Source organism: Cryptotermes secundus, unplaced genomic scaffold (assembly GCF_002891405.2).
Source record: "Cryptotermes secundus unplaced genomic scaffold, Csec_1.0 scaffold667, whole genome shotgun sequence".
NCBI lineage: Eukaryota > Metazoa > Arthropoda > Insecta > Blattodea > Kalotermitidae > Cryptotermes > Cryptotermes secundus.
In genome coordinates this window covers 856,252-875,023 of record NW_019721771.1, presented here as the reverse complement: position 1 = coordinate 875,023, position 18,772 = coordinate 856,252, and the positions used below count along the sequence as shown (strand labels likewise).

The 18,772-nt window shown below is 42.1% G+C and overlaps 1 protein-coding gene across 2 annotated transcripts in view; it reads right to left on the bottom strand.

Annotated features, from left to right (window-relative positions):
- The window catches only part of LOC111875763 (connectin), a 641,807-nt gene that overhangs the window by 300,766 nt on the left and 322,269 nt on the right, over positions 1–18,772 (bottom strand). Inside the window, exon 1 of one of the 2 annotated variants that reach the window (XM_023872259.2) lies at positions 5,840–5,912. The exons of the other annotated variant lie outside the window; for it this stretch is intronic. Within the exon in view, the coding sequence (XP_023728027.1) occupies positions 5,840–5,851 (12 nt within the window). The 5' untranslated portion in view covers positions 5,852–5,912. Of the gene's footprint in view, positions 1–5,839; positions 5,913–18,772 lie in introns of those variants that run through there. 2 annotated transcript variants of the gene reach the window in all.

Here is an 18,772-nt window from a genome sequence, read left to right as displayed (position 1 = left end):
ACGATAAATGATACAAACTCCGTCCCAAATGCAAACAATATATATTATATGTCTTTGATCTTGTTCTCTTCTACACTACATGTTTCGGCCTCTAACGGCCATCATCAGGTGTATACTCTTACGTTGCTGCCACACTGAATCCAGTCTAAAATTTAACATTTAAAAAACACATTGTTATTTTCTTCGTTATTATCAACATCTACCTCGTTGATATCTGTCTGGTATGTAGATTATTTTCCACACGTCAATTTTGATTTTCCTGTAGTAGCACTATTAGTGAAGCAAAAGGTGACCCTAAAAGAAAGAGCATAAATACGTAAGTGCAAAACTTAAGGCCATATGTTTTGTTGAAGAAATTAAAATAAGAAAATCACTGTAGAGGCTTTATTTAAAAAGTAAAAAAATACATTGATTCATCAATAGAAGATTCTGAAGTTGTACTTGATTTGAACGTAATTATGCAGGTAGTAAGGAAACTGTCTCAAGTTTTGTCTGAACAGACAAGTGATCCATCTGCCTTCCGAAATGCCATGTGTCTTTGCCTACTCAACAGTGAACATCATTTTCCATGTTTCCATCCGGATCAACTGTAACAGGATTATCGAGGGTTTGCTGTACTTTTAATTTTCACCGAAAAGAGAACCTCAAATCTAACAAAGGGATATTCCGCCTGATAGCGGCCTAATGACCTTTTCTTGATGTTACAACCACCGGTGTGTTTTGAAATTGGTAAACCTGTATACACTCCTGCATATTTCCCGTCTTCTTCCGGGCAATTTTGTTATAGGCTCTTTCTGACAGAGAACGTGTCATCTTTACGTTCTAACATAGAAGCAAAGTAAAACAGAACAGTTGTGTAGCTATTCAAGAACATCCTACCTCCTCCACTTGTCCCTATCCTGAGCCAGATCGGTTCAATCGATACGATCTCATCCTATCTCTCTAAGAGCCATTTCAGTATTGCTCACCCACATACGCCTTGGTCTTCCCAGTGGTCTCTTTCCATCTGGCTTTCCCTGATTCCTCTTAGGTTCAAATATTCTGCTCAGCACCATGTTCTCAAACACCCTCTGTCTATGCACCTCTTTTAATGTTAAATACCAAGTTTCACACCCATACTAGACCACAGGCAAAATCATAGTTTTGTATATTCTAATTCTTTCGCTTTTAGAAAGCAGACGAGAAGATCAAAGCTTCTGGACTGAATGGTAGTAAGTATTACCCGAGTTCAATCTCCTCTTAATTTCCTCCTGAATCAAATTTTGATTTGTTACAGAAATAATAGCATAGAGATAGTAATAGATTAAAAGATATAAATCACAGCAAGCTTCAACGTTTTCGATGAATGAGAAACGTCTCAAGATATAAATAAAAACTTGCCTCTACAAAATACCTCTTTTTCAGAGGAAGTGTCAATTAACATAAACCATACTTGGAATGACATTTCCGGTTCTGCATGTCTCCTTCCATTAACAAAAGCACGAGGCATCTTATTCACATCGCCTTTCGTTCACCGTCTCACATGCAAACTTGTGTTAAAAGTCTGAAAATTGATTTTTAAAATTATTTTTTCAGATCGCTGTGGTGCACTACAAGTTTCGGCCGACAAGGCCATCATCAGGTGCTTAACATTTATTGTTGAAAACTGCTGCACCCCATCAAGAACACAATTCAAAAACACACCATCGTTTATGCTCCCATGAGTTGTGTGTCTGCAGTGCTGCGTGGATCTTCTTACATGTCATGTGCAGTTGTTTATGTAGTTGGCTCTTTCTTATATTCTCTCTCCATATTTTTGGAAGGATGGAAGCCGTTGTGCTTAAAGAATATGCGCCGTGCTCCATACATGGCACCTTGGTTGCGCGCGCAGGAGGTGCATGACAACACACAGCTACCAGCCATCGACTTCGCGTTGAGGGACAAACGGTTTTGTGCATCGAATGATTCCAAATAAAAACAACGATACTTCCGCAACACCATTAAAGGTTGTGAACTCACTTTTTACATTTGACTTACATGAATGTTATGCTTCAAAACGGCTTAAATAATTGTCATAATTTGCTTCTTCTGACGCAAATGCCAGGCCAAGGCATTCATGTTGGAACCAGTACTGTTGACTCGTGGCAGTTTAGCTGCAGATAATTTCCGCTGTCCTCTCGAGATTTAAATTGTTGAACTCATTGGTTAAACTGATTCAACACTATAATGTAAGTGAACATAATGCCCACACTCCCACAAAGTAATTGTAAATTTAAAGTGAACAATCCACAAACACTGAACTCAACTTTGACGTTCGCCAACTGATACGCCAGACGTTTCAGATCGGCTGTAGTCCAAGAAAGCCGATTTGGATATAAGATTAATTTATGGATGCAAACGAGAGTATCATGGATTTCTTCAGCAGTTGAGTGACAGCATACTGTCAGCCACAAGAAGGTTAGTAGCTGGGAACAGCACAGAAGCATAACAGCTGTTCCTTTCACATAAACATAAAAGTCGCCATTATTGAAAACAGCTTCTTTTAAAACAATAATCCCGAAATAAGCTGTTATTACTGAGCTCGTAAGTATCGTAATTATTTCTAGTAGAATCAGAATTCCATAGCTTTTGTTGGTGGCATGAAGCACATCGTACAGCTCACTGTATACTATTTGCAGGTCGCGAATTCGACACACATTACGAGAATTTCTGTCAGTTGTCACGTTAGATCTTGCAGACAAAAATAAGCCATTACTATCGTGTTTCAGAGGATGTACTTTATATGTTGAAGCAATGACATCGTCTGTAAAGGTGGGTACTGACAGGAAGTGTCTCATATATTGATATCTCCGCTTCACGATCAGTACAATATTTAGATACTGTAAAATAATGACCGTATTTATGATATTTGTTAACATTTTTGAAACTATATACACGAAGCATACCCATGTTCCATCATAAAATGAGAAAGCACAAAATGCAGAAACAGTTCCATACAGGGCAAATTTAACCGTCAACTGAGCCAATATATGTGATCTCTGCTGCTTGTATATACTTCGCTCCAACTCCTTATGGAGTAACTTGCTGTCCACGCGCGATATAGTGGATAACATATTTCTGATATGAGTTCTGTTTCTTGTAACTGCAAAAACCAATGATAAAATACTTGTTAGAAAAGCCGCAAAGATGCTAACGGCCCATACAACTCGAATCGATGTGTAGAAATGGTGCTCAGTCATTACATTCGTAAAGATGATGCTCTTACATAAGCCATAAAGTAAGAGAGTCATCATAAACATTGCCAATGAGACATGGAAACAAGTACATGTTCTTTTATTATCACAGTCGTGTTCTGGATCAATATGCAAAGGAGACAATCCAAATATTTTTGACATAAAATGAAGAGAACGAATGACGAAATAAATATTATATTCGATCGACGATTTCTTCATGGTGCTTCTAAGCCAAAATGAACCTCCACGACACAAGCGAAAACGCAAAGCACGTACCACACGACACTGCGTACTGCGATGGCTGCCGTGGCTGAAGCTGCTGTGTTTTATTTTCTCCTCGAACACAGATGTAATCTAATGTACAGACATCAAGAACGCCTGGATATAACCTAAATATGTTTCTAACGCATAGCTTACTTTACGAAATATAAATATTATTATTCCCTTTAGGGAAATGTTTTCCTATTAGTTTTATCGTTTAAATTGTTTTGTGTCAATTAGAGGAATTAGAAAAAATAACGCTTCATACGAGGCTCTGTTACACACTTTGAGTTATTAAACTCATCGTACATTATCACACAAACAGCAAAATTTCCACCCCAATGCTTATTGACCCCATGGGATAATTGATATGATGCCCAAGAAAGTAGAATTCACTGCTAACATTTATGTTTTCTTTTCAACTTCAGACAGAATTGTAGTGACACGATGTTTAGTATCTCCTGGCTAGAGTAAGATAATTGATTCATCTCTAATTAATAAGCAGAACTTTCAATGTACGCATCCCCCTGTGTGTCTTAACGTTAATTTCCAAATGGGGCAGTCAACACAACTATAACAATAATATTCAGCGAGAGAAAATATACAGACTGCAATTGTATCCCCAACAGAGCGGACAAAATACATTGAAAAATGAGGCACCGGCCAGACAATTAATGTCAAACAATACTAAACCTATACCAAGGGCCTCCAAGCAGTTTATTACATGTATACAAGCCCAGAATATACCGTTACGTCCGCAGAAATATAACAAAATTGCAACTGACTTCATGACATGCAATAACACATGAAGAGTTTTTAAACACACTTCATTCCATAACTTTCGTTTTATAATAAGTTTACAATTCATTGTATTTTTATACCTTGTATTTTATAATGTAACAGTTATCAGGCATCCAGCTTTACTATCACAATTGCAGTTCAGTAGTGTGTGAATATGGTAATCACGTGTTTTGCCTGATGATAGCTTTAAAAGCCGAAACATGTAGCTAAGGTAATGTTAACCTTGACCGTTCTGTTGTTGTGTTGCGACGGACTCCAATAAAGAATTGTATATAATAATACAACAGGATGCACGAAATGAAAACAACATTTGTTTATTTGTGCAGTTCTTATTGCGACATGTTTCGACCTTTCTTGTTAGGTCATCCTCAAGCAATACACAATCATGGACTTATGCTGTTCTTTATGTATTGCCTGAGGATGACCTAAAATTATGAATCCATAATTAATGGTTTAACACAGTTCATGGATTTACGCTATTGGTTATGCATTGTCTGAGGATGACCTAAAAGAAAGGTCGAAACATGTCGCAAAAGAACTGCAACAGTAAAACAAATGTTGATACGATAATATCCATTTTCTCTTATTGATTATTATTGTTAGTGTTGTGTTTACTGCCTTCTATGAAAGTACGTAATAGGCAGAACCCTACTTCATGTGCATCATTTTCTAGATATGATCGGGAGACGCCCTCCTAAAGGCCTCTTTCTATCACGATATGACGCTTTTACAGTCCTGAAAAGTACTATACACGTATTGTGAAATGATGCCTGAAAGCAGGAGAGACAAAATTAACATACGTTACCGCGGCAACGGAAGACCCGGAATAATCTATTGCTAGGCAAGGGTTCAGTAAGCACGTTCCTGCTGCAACGTATGGACGCAGTAACAGAAGAACTGTACGAGATGGTGAGCTATATTTGGTTTGTCTCAAAGTTAGTTCAGTTCAGGAGAGTTCATTCGTCGTTAGTGATTCAAAAGTGACCTATTCGTAAAGTAGAACCAAGTCAGTCACAGTGGAAGAGAAGATACTCGTAGTCCAGTAAGGAATGGAGCGTAATCGTAATTGAGTGTAATTTTAACAGAAGCGGCAATAAATGCATTCATCCAAATCAGAACACGTTATTATTAGTCACGCAAATACGTGACAATATCCTTGCATGTGATGCCATGAAGTCTAGTGGAAACTTATGGGCGCTTCAGAATATACGGTCACATATATGCGTGACTAGAAAGGGTTTGGATTGGTAATAGGATTTAATGAACACTTTCGTTCATTCATAGCGACTGGCTACTGATTTGACGATCGAGGGGTAGGAGTTCGCCTCCTGGTGGGGTCAAGAATTTCCACTTCTCCATGTCGTCCAGACCGGCTCTGGAGTCCACCCAACTTCTTATCCAATGGGTAACGGGGGTTTTTCTCGGGAGTAAAGCGGCAGGGGAGTGAAGCTGACCACTCACCTCCAACTAATGCTGGGGTCAAGAAAATGTGGATCTATACATTCACTCCCCCATACGCATTCATGGCGTAGTGCTTAATTAGTTACACACAGGGGCAACTTTACCTTATCAATCATCAACCAGTGGTACTACGGCTCTTTGTTGGGCCCTGGCCTCTTCTTCAGTTTCGTAATCGTTTTTAGGACTCCTTGGACGAGTGACCAGTCCGTCGCAAGACCGCTACCTACACAAAGGATAACACAAACACAGAATAAACGTACACACAAATAGCCATGCCTTGAGTGGGATTCGAACCCACAATCCTAGTGTTCGAGCGAGCGAAGACATTTCATTCCTGAGACCGCGCGGCCACTCTAATCATCTTATTGAACACTTACAGAATATAATTACAGGTAACTACACCGCTATCCTTAGTTCACACACTCCGCGGTTCACTACAGCAGGTATTAGGTCTTTGCAGTCTGCTATGTCTTCACGAGTCGTTGTCTGTTAACGGCTTTCAATGTAGGATGTTCCCCTTCCTCTGGGTCCCAAAACTATTCTCGTGCCTCAGCTACCAGCTTCTAACAGCGACGACTCACAAGGACTGAACCGCAGCGGTCCTCTAACTCACTGTAACTCCTAACTTGTCCTGCTTATAAATCTTCTGCATCGACCACATTGAAAACACCTTTCCTCTGTTGCTGTTCATGGCGCTGAATAGTAAGGGTCGTTGTACAGTTCCTTATTTCGAGGCCGTTTCCTAACAACGGGTCTACATGCCACAATATTGACTTTTCCTTATCTATTACTTATTTTTCTCTAAAATTCAGTTTATGAACCGAACGCAAGTGAGCTCAATAAGCTGTATATACCACTGTTGGAAATTTTGTACTCTACAATATGGAGTGTAGCAGCTCCAGTCTAGTTAGTAACAGCGCCGATGTGAAAACGGTAGTAGGTGTAGATATGTTGTACAGTAGACATGAAATTGTAAAGGATATTTTAAGTTCAACATTAAATTAAAATTGTGCACACCTGCATTTAAATAACAAGTCATATTTCCCGGGTTTTGCCTTTTATTTTTGGATTTTGTGAACAACTGCGTTAGGCCCATGCATTTCACAGGTGTGGCAGCAATTTGTGGCGGACCGAATAGAGAACATTCTCTTTGGCCACACGCTATTAACGCAGACAAAGCGTCATCATTTAATGAAATGTCACGTCATTACGTGGCGATGCAGTTTCCCGTAATTAACGCCAGTCCCGCTTTTCAAAATTACGGAAGCTATTTTCGTTTAACGACAGTCACATGTTAGTTTCCTTAAATTGGACCCATTAGTATTCACTTTTTGAATTGGAATACTGTACAATGAACTTGTTTTCACGTTAACAATATTAATAAAAATGTTTTTGTCACTCAGGACCTCATACAGACCATAAGAGTCTAGACGTTATTTTTAAATTATTCAATATTACACGCTAGATGCCTCGTTCACAAAAAAATCCTTTCACCAGGTTTTAACGCAGACATCCCTAAATGTTACGTAACTACGTCACTAAAATTATTAATCTCCAATCTCTAGAATTTGAAACTTCATGTCAAATATTGCACAGGAGATCCCCACAGCAGAAATGTAGTTCCGTACAGTCCGGTAGAAGTTCACAAATGTTTCGGAGATGTGTGCTGCCTCCATTTTCAGTAAAGTCCTCTTCGCTTGCCTACTTATTTTTGCTGGTTACTACCTTGGATGACTCTTTAACTCTGAAGATGGAAGCAGAGTGTTTCTGTGTATTTCTACCACATTATACAGCGTTATATTCCAGAAAGTACTGACGGACCACGAAGAAAGAACAATCATGAGCCATAAGACTTTATATAATGTCCCTGAAATAGTGAAGTCTTGTCTAATTGTGGAGGCTCCGCTGACTAGGACACCTACCCAAACAAGGCATCTCCACATAGGAAACTATTTTTTTCCACGCCTGAGGGGCAGGGAGAAGTGGAAGACACAGTCTAAGGTGGCTGAATAGTGGAAGCAGGATCTCAGAGGACGGAGGACAGAGGCAGTGGACAGGAACCTATAGAGGACCACACAGGGTTGGGGCACCAAAAAAGAAGTCCTCTTCATAATGGCTTATGTGTACCAACAGTCCAAGAAGCAAATTATCCATACTGTTGCAATATACTATGACGTATAGACCCGTTGCTAAGCGGTGACTCAGTAAACAACCGCCGTTGCTAGGCAACGCCCGCAAAAATACACGATCGCAAAAATAGAAGAGCTGTGCCGAAGGGTTATCAAAGAGGCAAGTTTGGAGAGTAGCTGATTTGCAAGTCGGTGGACAGCCGGAAATTGCGTGAGCTCGGAAGCTGAAGAAAATCCATTGTTAGAAGCCGTTACCAGGAATAGACTCGTAAGGACACCTCAGGTTGGAGAAAACTTATTGTTTGCAGTAGTGATTCGTAACGTGTGAAGATTAACGGTGGCGCTGTAATTACTTGTGGTTCCGAGTCGTGGGGTAAAATGGTCAATAAATGGTCATCAATCCAAACACCGTCTATAGTCACACATACTCGAACATGTGACAATACTAACGCTATAGTTATGTACTTTCTGTCAGAAGAATTCAGTATACAGGGGGATACTTGCTAGCCGACAACTTACGCGCTCTGCCTAATTGATACTGTTACACAATCTGAAAGTGATGGAATAGATCTGTATATTTTCAATTCTGGTGGACTCATGATAGCGCAGTCGCTGTAGTGACAACGCTAGAGGTTGGAAATCCAACGAATCACGTCTCCGATGAGATCCCTGGCAAGGGAAAGGGACTCTCTTTTCCATAACGTTCAGACCGGATCTAGGGTTCACTGAGCCTCCTACCCAGCGAGAGAAAAGACGAAATTATCTCTCAGTTTAATTATAGCTCCACCATTCTTAACCTTGGCACTAGATTGAGGCGAATGATCAGCCTCACGCGTCTCCCGCTTTATCCTCGAAGAAACAGCTCCCGGTACATATCGTATAGGAGACTGGGTTGGCCTCAGAACCGGTACAGACCTAATCTTGTATCTGCCGGGAACCTTACCCATATTCGTTCAGCGTCGTTGCTGTACCGATTTAGCTGTTACCGGGTGCGTTTTCACTGCGGTTGATGAGGCTGGAACGTGAATCGGATTGCTTACCCCCGTCACTAGCAGGGTTAGCAATGTGTGGAGGTGTACCTCTGCCCCAGCAGCCTACGTTTCATGGCCTGTTGCCTAACTAATTACGCATAAGGACTTCCTTCCAGCTATTGCTTTCCTGGCAAATAACAGTCAGTCAGTCTGTCTGTCTGTCTATCTATATATCTATCAACATGTATCTGTTCCTGTTGCTCCACTTGGGGAGCACTTGTTTCACTTCAGTTTCTTAATCTTAAATAGTCGGTAGGACTCCTTGGACGAGGGATCAGCCCGTCGCAAGGCCGCTACCTACACACAGAACAATGCAGAGAAACATTACTGCCTAGTGTGGGATTCGAACCCACGATCCAAGCGAGCGAATACAGTACGTGCTTTAGACCGCTCGGCTACCGTGGCCGGGAAGTACGCCTACTGTTAATGCCTCACGTTTTACTGTGTCGGATCTGATGATATCAGGGTGGTGAGTATGGAGATTTCGATGTTTTGGGTTGTAATGCCGTGCAGTTTTGAGTAAGCCTTGTGTTTCGAAGCTACATACTGCCACCATCTTGAAGTTTAAAGAGACATCTGTCTCTCTCAGAATACACGATTAACTCCACTCGCTTCACGTTTATTGTTGGTATCAGCCAGAACGGCTTTGTTACTAGAAGTATCCACGAGATGAGAACCCAGGACTCGATGCCTGACACGGGTAGTGACCTGCTACTTTACTGACTCGTCCAGGTGGTCTGTGGGGCCAACATAAGCCACCTGGCTAGTAGCCATATTTGGCGACGCTTAATTTCCTAGTGTGTGCATTGGAGATGAAGTAGTATCGATTCTTAACTTTCTGAAGTTAAAAATCGATACGACTTTTTTCTTCAGTGTTCATACGAGGGGCGTCATGGTAGCGGGCTCAGTGTACCTTGAGGTCCATTGTAGAAATGTGACCTCTCATTCGTGACGTGATGACTTCTCTAAAGGAACTTTGATGATGATAATGATGATGATGATGATGATGATAATGTTAATAATTTAATTTTTATTTACATGCAAACTTAATATCCCAAATGCAAAATACATAGTGAAACCAGTAGAGGGGGGGAACAAATCGAAAACAATGAAATGGTTACACAACAGACCAAACACGAGCACACGTAGAAACTGAGCCAAACCCAAGCGTGACCGAGTCCAGGCACCCGGACAAAAATAAAATTCAGAAAGTGTACACACTTACTGCATGTATGCAGGTTGCGTACAATTAATATTTTAACACGAAGAAAGGAAATCCACCGTGAAATATGACGCAGAAAAACAATTTTGGCCCCAAATACCTCAACGTCCCTGCAAACAACATTAGCGGCTGAAGCACATCTAGCAGAGGGACAGTTTACATGAGGAGCNTATATATATATATATATGTGGTGCGTTCCGTATATAATGCCCCCTATTTTTTGTGTGTGTTAATATGTAACGTCTGAGCTGGATGTTGGTAGTGTTGTAGTAAAGGTTGAATCTTCCCGCCAATGTAGTGTTAATTTGGTTGTCGTGCGACAGATAGCGACAGCAGAGCAGTCTACCAAAATGGCGTCTGACAAAGAAGTGCCTATGAAAGAGAAATGTGTTATTGAATTTCTCACTGCCGAACAAATTGTACCCATTGACATCCATCGACACTTGCTAAAGGTGTACGGAGACAATACAGTGGATGTCAGCACAGTGATTCGGTGGGTAGTGCGTTTCAACAGTGGCGAAAATTAAATGCACGACAAGCCACGCCATGGGCGTCCCTGCTCAGCTGCCACTCCTCACAATGAACAGCGCCTCATCCGAACAGATCAGCAGATAATGATCAGGGGCTGTCAATTCTGAACGCTACAAGACGACGCTGACTAAGCTGAAAGCCCGTATTTCCCGAGTCAGGTCAGAGAAGCAGATAACCTTTCGCTTGCAACATGATAACGCTAGACCCCATACCAGTTTGGCGACCACCGCGCACATTGCTAAGTTTGGCTGAACTGTCCTACCACATCCACCTTATAGCCCCGATTTAGCACCTTCAGACGTCCATCTCTTTGGGCCTATGAAAGACGGACTACGTGGGCAACATTTTCCAGACAATGATGCTGTCATTGCAGCTGTAAGAAAGTGGCTAGCCTCGGCTGGCGCAGACTTTTACGGGCGCGGCATACAGGCTCTTGTTCATCGATGGCAAAACTGCATAACGAATGGTGGTGATTATGTGGAAAAATAACTGTAAGTAGCTGAAATCTTGCTCCATTTAACTGCGTTATTATGATTTCTGTATTTGTTGTAGTTTTCTTAAAAAATAGGAGGCATTGTATACGGAACGCCTTTAGTAGATAGATAGATTTTTTCTCTAATAATAATTTATTTGGCAATAACAATAATAACAGTAATAAATAACAATTAACAATTAACAATGGCTTATATTAATTATAATATGACATATATGGAGGCTTATGTTTGTTTTTGCATGCTGATGTTTAGAGGTTGTTCACTATGATCCGTCCGTCCGTGATTCTGCCCAGAATGTCGTTGTGTAACCAGTAGTTTTTTAAGGTTTTCACGTCGTTTCTCCAGATACTGTGGTGCATTTCAAGTTGCAGACGGAAATGTAGTCTCAGTAGGAACATGCGTTGATAGTTGGCTGTTTGGTGATTGGTGCTACTGTCGCTGCTATGAGTGTCTTGTAGATTGTGGATTTGGCCAGGACTATCAGGTAGTTTGCAAGTTGATGTGGGGTGGTATGGAGTGAAGGGTAGCCATAAAGGATGTGTTTCTTCTGTAGTGTGTGGGGTCCTAGTAGTTTATGAACTGTTTTTAAGAGTTTGTTATAGAAGTTTATGGCATGGGGGCATTCTAGAAACATGTGTTCAGTTGCCCGTGAGGTGCCAGGGCACCAAGGACAGTTCGGTGTATCTTTTTTCTTCCAGCGGTGGAGTTGCTGGGGCGTGGTGATTCGGTTATGCAGGATTCTCCAGGCTATATCGACGTCTTTGCTGAGTATGGGGGGGGGGTGATATACTGCTTCCCGTTTGGGTTTCCCTAAATTCCAGCAGCATTCGCCGTTTACCAAAATGTGTCTGTTTAGGTTCAGCTTGAGGAGTTGTTTGTAAAATACGCGTTTGGGTATGGGGAGCGGAATTAATTTGTTGCAGGATTGTCGGATGACGAATGAGTGGAGGGGTTGGTGGGGCGTTGCTTTGGCCGGAAGGTTGGGATAATGGTGTCGGAAAAATATTTCTCCTGTTTTCAGATTGGCTTTCAGTCTGCGGATAGTTGGTTGGGTGCATTGTTCCGTGTTGATATCCTCTATCTGTATCCATTCACCGTTGTCCTCGATTAGCCCACCTACGTAGTTGATGCTTAGTCGGTTCCAGGTCATTTCAAAATTCAAGGTGTGGCCGGAGATGTGTGGGGTTAGGAGTGTGGAATCTTGTATGGGGGTGCTCCTTAGGTTGTCATAGGATTGTAGGTTGGGGTTTTGGATGGGGTTCATGGTGTGCCAGGCCTTCAAGGCGTTAGCGTAGAAGGATGGCATTGCTGAATATTTTGCTGGTTTTAGCCTTAGCTTGAGGATATCCTCTGCTTCTATTGCTGGGGCATATGCTCGGATCTTATGAGCCTGGAAGTGCCATGCGTTCCCTCTGTTATTGTTGGTGATGAATTTGGTAAGGAATGTGATTTTTAGGTTTTGGGTGCGGCTAGGGAAATGATGGACTCCTATTCCGCCGTCTTCTAGTTTTCCATAAACGAAGTGGGGGTGCTTCAGGTGCTGTCCTTGCCATATGAACTGTACCATTAGGTTGTCCATTGTATTCAGAAAGTCGCTGGTGGGTTGTAGTATTGTGATTACATGAGTGAGTTTGGCGCTGACTATTTGGTTGAATGTGCGTTTCCGGTCTTGGAAAGACGTAATATAGGAGGTTTTCGTCCATTGCTGAAGTACCGTTCTGGTTTTGGTTTCCAGTTCAGACCAGTTTTGCTGTTGCCATGCTGCTGTGTTTCCAAGGTAGATTCCAAGGAACTTCCCTCCTTGCGTACTCAATTTGAATCCTAAGGGATTGTCTGTGCGTGCTCTCCAGTTACCTGCGAATAATCCTGTTGACTTCTGTACGTTGAGTGTGGCACCTGATAGGGCTCCATAGGTCATGAAAGTATTTAGTAGTTTTGGAAACCCTTCCTTTTGGGTGATGAAGACAGTGACGTCATCCGCATATGCAGTGGTGACGAGTGTTCTGTGGTCGGTGGAGGGTACTGTGAGCCCATAATTCTGAAGGTTGTTGTTACACATTAGTAGAAAGGGTTCAATGGTTAGGGTGAATAGTGGTCCGGAGAGGGGGTCTCCTTGTCGAATTCCTCTGGCATATGGGAAGGGGGCTGTGAGCACACCGCTGATCTTCACTAGCCCTTGGGCATTGTGGTATATTGTGCGAATGTTTTTAATGAAGGTTTTGCCGAAACCGAACTTTTCTAGTACATGGAATATGTATGGGTGTTCGACGCAGTCATACGCGGAGGCTTGATCTAGCGATATGACTGCGAGTGGGAGATCGTGTTGGTTGACGTAGTCTATGGAGTCCCGGATAAGGTGTAGGTTGGTGTGAATGCTTCTGTTGGGTATACAGTAGCTCTGATCAGAGGTGATAAGTTGGGGGAGCACTGCTGTCAGTCGTTTGGCGAGTGCGCGTGTTATTAGCTTGTAATCAGTGTTCAGTAAGGTGATGGGTCTCCAATTGTCCAGTTGTGCGAGGTCTCCTTTCTTGGGAATGAGGGTGACGATTCCGTTAAGCATGGATGCGGGCAGTTGTTCCTTTTGAAAGCTTGTGTTGGCCACTTGTAGGAGAAAGGAGCTTAGCTCTTTCCAGAATTGCTTATAAAATTCATAGGTGAGTCCATCTAGCAGGGTGATTTTCCTGGTTTGGGTTTTGGAGAGCGCTTAGGAGTTCATTCAAAGTTAATGGGACGTCGCATTTGTGTCGTTCATCTTCGTCTAGGGTTGGTATATCGGAGAATAGGTCTTCTCTTATGTTGGGGTTGTTTCCTTTTGTGTTGTAGAATTCTCGGTAGTAATTTCGCACTTCTTGCCGGATTCGGTTAGGTTCCGTGATAAGGATGCCTTGTATTTTAAGGGTTTTGGGTTGGGGTGGTGTGTGGGGGGAGGTGTGGTTGGGAAAAGTGGGTCGTTGTGTTTTTTGGTGGTTTTGGTTTAGGGTGTAGTTCTCTAGAATTCGGCGTTTGGCGTCTCGTTGAAATTTTTGTTGCAGTGTCGTTCCTGTTGTATTGAGAACTCGTTCTTCGGTTTCGGTTAGAGTCTGTTTCTTTGTCAGATATTGTGTTTGTTGTTCTAGTTCTTCGTATTGCTGATTCTTTTGTCTTCTTTGATGCTCTTCGTATCTTCGTGTTTGTAGTTTGAGCTCTTGTTTCATGTTGTATATCTCCTTTTTCCTTGGCTGCGGCAGCATAATATTTTATGATGGTAGTTATGATGTCGGTGGGGGTGTTGTCGTTGAGGAGTTGATTTTGAAGTCTCCAGAGAGCTGAACGCTGTTTTCTTTGCGGTGTCATTAAATTGAGGGAGAGTCCTGCGTGGTCTGCGAAAAGGGGGCCTATTTGAGGGGAGTGTGTTTGGTGGAACCATTGTTTAGAGATATATATCCTGTCTAGTCTGGATTTTGGGTGCGTTGTTTGATTCCCGCGGTATGTGTATTGATTGTTTCCTGGATGGAAGCTTCTCCACACGTCGATTAAGTTGTGCATTTGGATCATTCTGCTTATTAGTTGGGCTAGTGCCGTTCGTCTCTCCGTGTGGTTTTCTCTGTCTTGGGGCATTAAGGTGACGTTCCAGTCTCCTCCAATGAGGATCTGTCTGTCTGTTGGTATATTGTCTACATGTGTTTTTAGGATGTTTCTTACTTCTGTGGCTTTAATCGTGTTTATCGGCATGTATATGTTTAGGATTTGGAATTCAGTATTATGCAGGCTGATGTGGCAGGTCTGTAGATAACCTGGTATAAGGTTGTGCTGTGAATGTATCGTTAAATGCGATTGGAGTGAGGTGGATATACCAATGGCTGTTCCGGAACGTACATGTATTGCTGGGTTTTGTATTATGTTATACTGGTGTAGTGCTGGGAAGTCTGTTATATTTGGGAGGTTTGGTTCCTGTAATAGGAGGATATATGCTCGTTGTCGCTTGGTATGTAGGGCCAGGTGGTTCTGCTTTTCTAATCCTTTTATGCCTCGTACGTTGAGGGTGAGTATCTTGACCATAATGATGAGTCGTAGCAGGTACGTATGTTTTTTTTCATTATTTAAATAGGATATGCAGTGGTCGTTTCTTGTGTTCTGTTTTTTTTTATTTCAGGCTCTCAATTATGCGTTTCATCCTTCTACGTAGATTGTAGCCTTTAGTTTGAAAGAGATTCTCCTCCAGCATGCTGACAAGTCCTGCAGTGTTGCTGGTGTGTTCTTTGGCTATCACCTTGGGGTCTTTCTGTCTTCTGCAAGCTTTGAGGAAGTGCGAAAAGATGTTAATTGATATGGGTTGCTTGCCTTGTTCTTTCAAGTTTTCGCATAGTGTGTCGATGGCTTTGTGATCAGCTATCATTGTTCTGTCTCTTGGCGTTGTTGGCGTCGTATTTCTGGGTAGCTCTTGCAGGTCTTCAGATTCGACAGAGAGTAGCGATTCCAAATCAGTGAAATCTTTCCTTTCTATTGTTTCCATTGATTCCTGTGTATTTTGTGGATGCTTTTGCTGTTGTTTGTGTCTTCGGTTGGTTTTCTTCGTTTCGAAAGTTTGGGGTGTGGGTCCGGGGTGGTGCAGGGTTCTGATGTTGCATCGTCCATTCTCTCCGACGCTTGGTGGTGTTCTGTATGCTGTTGCCGTTCGTCAGTCTGCTTGGGAGTTTGATGAGCCTGAGGCTTCGAAGTGAGGGGAACGTGATCTTTATGCTGCATTTTTGTTATGTTTGTGTTTTCCGTTGGTCGGAGTCTCTGTCGTGGCGGAGTAAGTACAGGGAAAATCGTTGTGTTGTCCATGGTGTTTGCTTGCTGCTTCGCGTTGGCGTCCGACGGTGTTGTGCTGGCGGATTGTGGAGTGGGGGGTTGAGGGTGTGTTGTTCTTCTTCCTGCTGCCAGGTCCTCAAAAGTAATGGGGCCTAACCTTGACTGTGCTTTTGTGTGGGACTTTTTTTCGACGTGGCCTGGTTTATGAGAGTTGCTGGAGGTTGTGTCATCACACGTGACGTAAATTACATAATTTACCCCTTCGTGATCTACATTGATTGTAGATGGGATTTTTTTCATGTCAGGTATTATCATGTAAACCATTCTTCTGAAGGATTTTATGTGTTTTAGGTCTGGATGGGCTCTGGAGATGGAGAGCTGTGAGAGACGGGACGTAGATTTCCCAAAGTTATGAAGTAACGGGATCAGTGAATCGTCAGGAATGTCGGGGAGAACATTACTGAGTACCACTCTTTTGGATGCCATAATGTACGGCCTGTACTGAATGTATGTGTCGTCTATGTTTATTCCACCATTAGCACATATTTCCTGGACGTAAGACTCTGAGGCAAGATACGCACAGTTTCTTCCGCCACTCAGCCTTGAGGCGTATTTTATGTTACTGCCTCCAGTACTGTCCGCTATTAATATAAGGTATTGCTCAATCGTGAAGCCATCTACAGCTTCGAAAATTACTCCAAATTTTCTGTGTGGGGTGTAGTTATACGGGCTAGCGTATGTTATGGTTTTGGTGGATGTTTCACTGTGTTTGTGTGTTGTGTTGATGGGAGTAGGTGGGGAAGGGGTCTGTTGTGGTGTATTACAGGTTATCTGCTGTATGTCCTTGGTTGTAGTGGTTCCGTTATGTGCACCGTTGCTGGTACTCATGTTTACAGTGATCACATCAGCCGACATGTTCCTTACCGTGGTACAGGCACTGTTGTTGTTGTTGTTGTTATTGTTGTTGTTGTTGTTGTTGTTGCTGCTGCTGCTGTTGTTGTTGTTGTTGCCATTGGGACGACTATCTTCCATTTCGTCCTCCCGGTCGCTCATTGCGGTGGTTGGATCGTTGTTCAGGAAGCCTTGCTGCTTCACATTATTACACTTATTGTATGTTAGAACACGATCATTTTAATTTTATTATTTCATTTGTAATATATATAGTAGGAAGATTTTCAGAACGTTCACAACTATGGAAAAGTAGTTAAGTCGTAACACACTGTGAGTTATGACTTTCACTATTTACAGGCGGTTCACGGAGCGCTGGGCAGACACGTCCGCACTGCTCGGCGTCTGTAGATAGATAGATAGACAGATAGATACTTAAGTAAGAAAACCCTCTGCTGGAGCGACTCGAGTACAGTCTCGCAATCGAACAATTGGCAGAACAGGAAGACAAAATACAGAGGCAAAATAAACTTGGAGAAGGCACAGCGCATCGAGGTGATACATCCTCTTATGTAAGGGGTGCAATTTTAACTACTATTAATATTAGGATTATTAATTATTAGTTTATTATTATTATTATTATTATTATTATTATTACTATTATTTCTATTATTGTGTATGTATTCGTTGTTAGGCAAAGATCTCGAAACAAACAACGAGACAACAGCTGTTGCTATGCAACGGCGCGGTAAACACGCCTCAACAACAATTTAGTTACTGTTGGAGACGGTGTTATGCAACCTGTTGCTATGCAGCTGCAACAGTTGGACTGCAACAGTGGAAACGGGGGTGTTTTTCACATGGTACGTGCCGGGGAATTATTTTAAAGACAACTGGGGAGACCCAATTAGTTGTCAGTTGGGAGTTGAGTTCTGCAAGGGAGGCTGTTGAGACAGAACCTGAGAGCGTGAAGTTGAAGAATGTCCACTGCTAGAAGCCGTTGCCAGGAAGGGATTACGAAAATATAGTAGGCTGGGAAAAGGCTTAGCGGGTGCAGTTCGAACTTTACAGTAATGTCTGTTCTACCGATTACAATATCCTCTGTTTAACTGAGACGTGGCTTAATGATATGTGTTTAGATCATAATCTATTTCCTGACAGTTACACGGTTTTACGCTCCGATCGGATGTCTGCCAATAAGACTCGTGGCGGTGGAGTTCTTACTGCCCTCTCTTCTAAAATTCGCTCTTTTAAACGTAGGTGTGACTTAGAATCCTATAACGAATGTGTTTGGGTTGAAATTCCCACTCTTGACAATCAAATTTGCTCATTGCTCATTGGAAACCATTATTTTCCCCCTGATACAAAACCTGAAGTCATTGCCAATTATTTTCGTTCATTAGAAGATAGGCTGGATACCAAAAACTTCCGAGTTGTCATAGTGGGGGATTTCAACGCTCCTGGTTTCGACTGGAATCATGGTCTGGCCGTTCCTGACTGCCATTATTACTCTAAACTCAGAGGTGATGCGATCTACACCTCCACATGTCTACTTAACCTACAACAGTGCATTGATTCTGTTGGCAGCAGCAATTTGCTTGATTTTGTTTTCACGAATTTTAATGACTATAATATTACACAGGAGATGATGAGTAAAATGGAGGAGCGAAGGAAATGGAAGAATGTCAACAATGAAGAAGGCAGGAGGAAATACAGGAGACTGAGGAATGAATTGAAAAGAGCCACGGACAGGGCCAAAAAGGAATATCTTGAGAAGATATGTAATGAGATTATGGAATTTCAAAGAACAGGCCGTTATGATTTGATGTACATGAAGACAAAAGAACTAGGATGGAAAGAGAATCATGGGATTCAAAATGTTGGCATCGAAGACTCCCAGGGGAATAGAATAGTAGATCAGAGGCAAGTGCTGAAAATTTGGGAAAATTATATTTCAGAACTATATGAT